The sequence below is a fragment of the Parasteatoda tepidariorum genome, chromosome 4, assembly GCF_043381705.1.
Source record: "Parasteatoda tepidariorum isolate YZ-2023 chromosome 4, CAS_Ptep_4.0, whole genome shotgun sequence".
In the NCBI taxonomy this organism is placed as follows: Eukaryota; Metazoa; Arthropoda; class Arachnida; order Araneae; family Theridiidae; genus Parasteatoda; species Parasteatoda tepidariorum.
This window is the reverse complement of record NC_092207.1, coordinates 97,646,605-97,653,683: the sequence shown is the minus strand read 5'-3', so window position 1 is coordinate 97,653,683 and position 7,079 is coordinate 97,646,605. Positions and strand designations below refer to the sequence as shown.

The 7,079-nt window shown below is 32.5% G+C and overlaps 1 protein-coding gene across 1 annotated transcript; it reads right to left on the bottom strand.

The window, feature by feature from the left end:
• Positions 1–4,883: 4,883 nt before the first annotated feature.
• Positions 4,884–6,871, bottom strand: LOC139425474 (uncharacterized). The gene is made up of 3 exons (XM_071180413.1): positions 6,688–6,871; positions 5,375–5,461; positions 4,884–5,284 (listed from the first exon to the last, which is right to left on the bottom strand). Exons 1-3 carry the CDS (start codon positions 6,869–6,871, stop codon positions 4,884–4,886), a joined length of 672 nt encoding a protein of 223 aa, XP_071036514.1.
• Positions 6,872–7,079: the final 208 nt, after the last annotated feature.

The window sequence follows — 7,079 nt, the reverse complement described above, 5'->3', positions numbered from 1 at the left end:
AAGGTGGTCATTAAAATGAATATAATTGTTGTTAAGGTTAATATGTACTAAAAAGTTCAAGTTATCTTTATCAAGTTATCACTGAGATTAAACATGCTATGAATTTGAAGAAGGTCATCATGAATTTTATTTGTTAGAAGGGAAGTACATAGGTTTTCGAAATCAAAACAGTGAATTGAATCAACATTATTTAAAGTTTTTAGTGTATTTAGAGCCTGAATGCTATTTTTAATATTCCAATTTAAATAATTATTATTTTCAGTAAGCTTATTATTTTTGTTATAAACTTTTTAAGAATGTTCTCAAAGTAAATACCAATTTTTTTCATGTTACTATTAACGCCACTAGCAATAAGCCTGAATTTGGTTGGAGTCTAATGGAATTTTGGATTGGCAAAAAGAAAAGGAAAATTTTTAATACTATTTGGTTTAATTTTAAGTCTTTTATAGATAGCATTAATTTTATTAATTATAATATCACTGTTGGTGTTAAGTTTTTTGTATGTTAGATTGCTATTAAGTTCATTGGAAAGAAGTTGTTTGAAAAAAAATTTTCAAATAATTGCAAAATTATTACTAGCTTTATCAACAGTGGTAATACAAAATTTATTTTGAATATTTTTAATATCTTGTTTTAGAACAGAGTTAAAAATTAAATCTTTATGAAACACTAATTTGTCCCTTTTAATATTGATTTTAAAATCTTTAATGATATTCTCTCTCCATTCAAAGAAACCTTCAATTGGGAAATTATGTTTGTAAGATAATTTTAAAATAAAATCATCGAGATTTTTCATAAAAATAGAAATTACTTTATTTTTAGAAGTAGGAAAAGATGGTCTAAATTTAGAAAATAAAGACATAATTTTTTTAATTTTATCATTATCAATAATATCTAAATCACCTGTAATAACATGTTTATGGAAGGTATCAAAAAAAGAAGTATCTTTATACTCATCACATTTGCATACATAGTTCAAACTATCTGCAGCTAAATTCCAATAATTGCAGATTAAATTTTTTAGACTTTTTGTATATCTAAAAGTCGGTTTACAATTAAGTTGGATAGCAAGAAGGTTTTTATTTTTACCAATAATTGCATTTATGTTAAGATTATTAAAAATTTTATTAGTAAAATCTGAAACAAAATAATCTGGTTTGAGTAAATCCTTGCGCTTATAATTATTTTTAAGCCTATATCAAAATCTTCTACTAAGTGTAAAAAATTTGCAAAATCTTGTTTTGAATCAATTTTTACTTGATCTAACTTTAAAAAATTTGAAAGTTTGTTATGAAAATTAAGTTTAACCCCGAAAATCTTAGTTTTAATAGATTTAATAGCATTAGGCTGATCTAAACAACTAACGCAATCATTTACAAAATCTTTTAAGTTATACGTATTTAATTTTATTTTTACTGTTACCGCTTTTTCCTCTATTATTATTGTAATTTTTAAATATATTGAAAATATTATAAATGCACNTTCGTTTTTTTTTTTGCGGACTGTACATCTTGTTCAAATTTTCAAGCGTTAATAAAATACTTTTTATTCATCCACTCACATTCAAATATACTTTTTTTAAAGTTAAAGAGGATGTCACTTGATATTAAAACAGTTTTTTCAAATATGAATTCATTCATTAAATTTAATGAATTAATTTTAGTTTCATATGGGAGAAAGAATTATAATAATTCACAAAATAAAGTAACTAAAATAAAAAAAAATTCTTCGTTGACCTAATAAGGAATTGACTTTAAAATTTATTTCATATTTCTTGTTTATTTTATTATTTTATTTTAAGTAACACCAATTCTGAGTTTAAAACTACCAATGTTCCACTACGTAGCCCTGTAGTTTCAAACCCTATGCAGAAGAGAAGGAAACTCTTGGGATAAATGAGCGTTCGTGGAGGACTTTTTGAGGGAACTAACCCGCATTTGCGTTACATGGAGAGGGAGAAAATGGAAACCTCTTCGCCCGAGTTAAGGGGCATCCAACCCATGATCTATCTATCATTGAAGATATTTTACTTCAGCACTGCATGCGTCAGGGTCTGTATCACTTTCTGCATGATGAAAAGTGATGCAGACCCTGACGCATGCCTACGCGTCTGTTCTAATAGTCAGGTAGGATCGAGATCGTGTTTTCGCGATCCACTAAATAAATGTCTCCCAATAAATGTCTGATTCTATCTGATCCGTGCAAGAATTATTGATCAAAATTAATTGACATCATCGCCGCATGTCGTTTGATGCAGAACCGAAGTCGGGAATATATTTGCTGCACCAAAGAACCAGTTGTGTGTGTTGCAAGGGTTACTTAATGAGTTTTCTCACACTGCACACACTGTTAAAATTTTCATTCTAAAATTACGGTAAAATAACTGACAGCTGTCTGTCTATGCGATTAACCGTAAAGGTTACGGTGCAGAACATTTTTTTTCCTTTAGGGTTTTGAAACCATTTACAACAAGCATTTTTCAAAAACGTGAAAAAAAAAATTAATTATTTAATTAGACATAAGAGCTCGGCTTTTCGTAAGGAAATGGGAATTGGAGTGCTGGACACTGGAAATTCTGCATGTGTTGAAGGGAATGGAGAATATAACGTAGTGTCAACACTGGGACTCGAACTCCAGTTCTGCCGGTCATGAGATGGACAGATAAGTCCGCTCGGCTATGATATGTACGCAGTTGCAAAGAACTAAGTAGCTTCATCAGGTGGTTCTAGTCAGGGCGATAAAACTCTGGTTGTTTAACCGTATAAGGCGAAAGCAGTTAGTAAACAGTTTTTCGCTAACAGTTTGATTACCATTTTATTTATGGCTATTCGACTGTTTCGATTAAATGTCGTAAAATAATCATTCATTAAATTGTTATTTAACCATTTTATCCGAGAAATTTCTGACAAGGCATGCAATAGAATTTGAATTAAAAAATCTTACCTAATTTTCAGAATTTCGTTTATGGATCAGAAGAATCATCTTTTCGTCGTCAGTCAGATTGTTCAGATTTTCCCTCTCGTAACCGTTCTCTCTAAGAATGTTCAAATTTCTGCTCTCTTCATAGACCTTCAGTAAAGCAGCTCTTATACACATGGTTGCATCTAAATATATACATTACACATCTAAATATATTTATACACATTGATTAAAACTAAACATACCAACACTTAATCTATACCTATTTCTACCATAGCTGGGTAAATGACCGAGTTTTATATTTCTTGATTGAATGTATGAAATATGGATGTTAGGAAATAAATAAACTTAAAAAAAAAACAATATTATAATTCAACAAAATTGTATATTGCTAATTTTTATGTATTACAAACACGAAGAATAAGAATTTTTCAGTCATTGCTCAACGCATTTTTTACATATATTGGGTGCTTCCATTGTACATTTTCTACAAACATATTTCTTTCAATTATTTTTATCTCTATAATTCTTATCATTAATCTTTTTGGGTAAAAACTAACAGTTAGTTAAAAATGAAGAAAAGCTATAAAAATAAAAAATAAGCTACTTATCAGAACATTTAGTTTTTGTCACTTTTTCTGACACAAAAATGCCAATCTAAAATGTTAGGTAATTTCTTGAAATTTGAATTCACAGTTAATGTGACTGAACTCACTACGCAACAGTCTTTGCAGAAATGTGCAACTCATCGAATGTAAGGCGTTGAACACGCAATTACATCGTCATTTCTGATTACTTTATAAAGCAATAAATTGTTCTCCCGGTCAAATGACCGGTTGTGGTAGAAATAATTTTACGACAAGTATTATTCGATACAAACAAAATGCAAAAAAATAATAATAATAGAATAATAACTATTTATAATTGTTAGAGAAGTCAAGAAGTCAAATGTGGTGAAACGATAATATAATAAGCGCAAGGTTCTTAAACGGTCATTTGACCGGTTATGTTATATTAAGTGTTAATACACACGCTCATATAGATCAGAAGACAAAACAAAACTTATAGTATTTGGAAGAAAATATAAACATACCAGTGATAAGCTGTCTCGGACTCTCAAGAGGGGCACTGGATGTTGGATTCATGATTATATTCAAAAAATGATACAAAGTCTCTCTCTTAAATAAGTGATATTTTCAATTATAAGCAGGTGTGTGTGTGTGTGCTTTCATTCATGCGATACGATGATTTCCGGACACTTCTTAAGCAATTTCAGGATTATTATGCACAGTTATGTTTCATATAAAATAAGCAGATGGTTTCCTGTTTTTACCAAAATGCGTGACAGTTTCTAATTATTCTAATTTTCGCAGCACGTTTCATTTATATATATATATATNAGACATATATATATATATACTAGCTGACCCGGCAAACGTTGTTTTGCCACATGAATTATTTCTAAAGTATGAAAATATATCTTATTTAATGTAAGCGTGTGCGTATGTGGTATATGAATGGAAGAGGCATGGAGCGCTATGAACGATGACGGAATGTAAAAATAATAACACACCAAATAATAGTTTTTTTTAATAATTTATAGTAAAATTTTTTTCATAAATTATATATACAACGAATTCTGAAAATATTAGTCAATAATAATAATCTCTTAGTGCAATGGAGTGTACAATATTTTTCGTCATTCTATCTTTAGCTAACACAAATAAACTGGATAGTTTGCCCACTCGAGAGCGTATAATTGTCCGTGTGAAAAACATGGTGTGCTCAAATCTAAGACGCAAATCATTGCAAATGCAAATCTAATGGGTAACTGAATGCGTTTAAACTGAATCGGCACATCTGTGGGTATAATAGGGATTGTGCAAGTAATATACTTTCACCCAGGAATTTGTCATCTAAAATAATGACTTCGATAACATTGCTCATTAATTTTTAACGACTAATCACGTGCTATTGCACAGCCGTGGTGGGCTCAAATTACGAAGCAAAATAACCGGAGATCCAACTTTGGGTACAAAATTATGCGGTGGTATGCCTGGTAAATCCAATGAGCTTAGAAACTCTGTTGGAAAATTCGCAGCTTCAATGGGATCGCAAACTGCATCAACGGATTTATGTGTCACCAAGTTATCTGGCAATAACTGTTGTATCTTCAGATTCAATTCGTTGACGCCAGCATTTTTTGCTGCTAAAATCGCTCTTTCTGCCAGTGAACATCGGTGTGCTTGTACATCGGGAAATATTAGGTTAATGAGAGCATCTTGTAAATCAATGATTGTGCAGAAATCGTCCGGTAATTTTATGCATCCAGTCTCATCCTTAGTAACTTTTTCATCATCGATATCTAACATTTATTTTGAGAATGTTTCAGCAAATGGATCTTGAAGCATTTGGACGCGCATATTTACTTTTAGTTGAACATTTTCAACCTTACTCCACAGTGGAGATGATTTCAAGCAAGCATTGATCTCATCAGCGTACGTTGAACGTGGAATGACGGGAAGTGTTTGTCTGAAATCACCTGAAAGGAGTAACAGTGTGCCGCCAAATAATTTATCATTGCTTTTTATATCTTTCAATGTCCTGTTCAACGCCTCAAGCTAATGTTTGTGTGCCATAGTGCATTCATCCCAGATGATAATTTTACAGTGTTTCAACAATGTGGCCATGGACGATTGCTTTTTTATGTTGCACACTGCATCTGGGTTATTTTGAATATTTAGTGGCAGCTTAAATAATGAATGAGCTGTTCTGCCTCCATGCAGTAAAGTTGCCGCAATGCCAGATGATGCAACGGTCAACGCGATGCCATTATTTCATCGTATTTCAGCGAGAATTAGCGAAATAATAAATGTTTTGCCAGTTCCACCTGGTGCATCAAAAAAAAAATCCACCTCGTTGCCGAAATTGCGAGCATAATGCGGTCATAAGTGTTCCTTTGTTCCTCATTCATTAATGGAACATTGAGAGTAACAATCGCTGCCATTTCTAACGTATTGTATTGAAGTTCACGATTCATGTCAGTGTTTAATAAATCAGATGCACTTCAATTTGGCGAAGGCTTACCGAAATGACTGAGTGGCAAGTTGGCAATAATAATGCAAAGATCCGCAGTAGCAATCAGTGCTTCATTGCACATAGCATCGCTGAATGCTATCGTTAGATCGTTGCAACGGGTGCGATGTTGATACCGTATATCATCGGTTATCAAATGTTTGTGATTATCCCATAACGTTTCTATACGGGCCGGGAAACATGTGGTTAATACTATAGCGAATAGTAGACGAATTTGCCTTGCAGTACAGTTCAATGCTGATTCAGCAAGCATACATTCTCACTGGTTGTCGTCCTCCAGCAAACCGAGTGCAAGGCATGCATCTTTATACGTTGGATGCTGATGTCTATCGACTTTACGCATATCTTGAAATGACAATGAGCCGGTGACATTAACCAAGAACAGTCGAAAATAAAAGCACTCAGTCTGCCTTGGATTGACTGTAAATACTCTCCCCAAGACGTTTGATTTGAATAAACCGGGACATTCATCAACCGGTGTGCTTTGCTTGTGGGGTGTCCATTGGTTTTTACTTGAGCCTATGTTAAATAGTGTGGTACTTCTGAGTAGGGTAATGCCCGTGCAAAGGCACCAAAAGCATCCGCACGATTACACAATCCAAAATATTCGGTGAGTGTAGTGTTTGACTCGCTCAATCTCGTTCATCTCGTACGTGAAATATACGCGTTGACCGTTTTCAAGATGGACGGCTAAATGAATAACGGTTGGATCCCGTTCAAGAATTGGAAAACCAAAGATCCGCCAAACAGCTTCATTGGAGCTGATGTACCGGCCAATTTGGTACTGCGTTACTTCATTGTTGTTATTCACTGGAATAGCATTCACATTGATATTTTCAACTCGAAATACTGCCATATCACTGCCTTTATTCACATACTTGCAAATATATTTGATGCTCTTCTTTAAAGGGCGAGCATAAGTATTAGAGTTTAAAGTGAATTGTTGCAACGTGCGTGAATATTACTTTTTGATTTATCAGGTTTCTATGTCTAGTTTGGATTGGAATATGATTAAATAAAGATATATTTAAAATATACGTTAAATCTGTCCAAAAAATGAAAAA

Bases quoted from the DNA above. Each gene is read 5' to 3' on its own strand.
- LOC139425474 (XM_071180413.1), bottom strand. From the start codon at position 6,871: ATGGCAGTATTTCGAGTTGAAAATATCAATGTGAATGCTATTCCAGTG. The intron at 5,462-6,687 runs GTCAACGCGTAT...TACTCCTTTCAG, and splicing joins AGCCGTCCATCTTGAAAACG to GTGATTTCAGACAAACACTT. The intron at 5,285-5,374 runs GTAAGGTTGAAA...AATAAATGTTAG, and splicing joins GAAATCATCTCCACTGTGGA to ATATCGATGATGAAAAAGTT.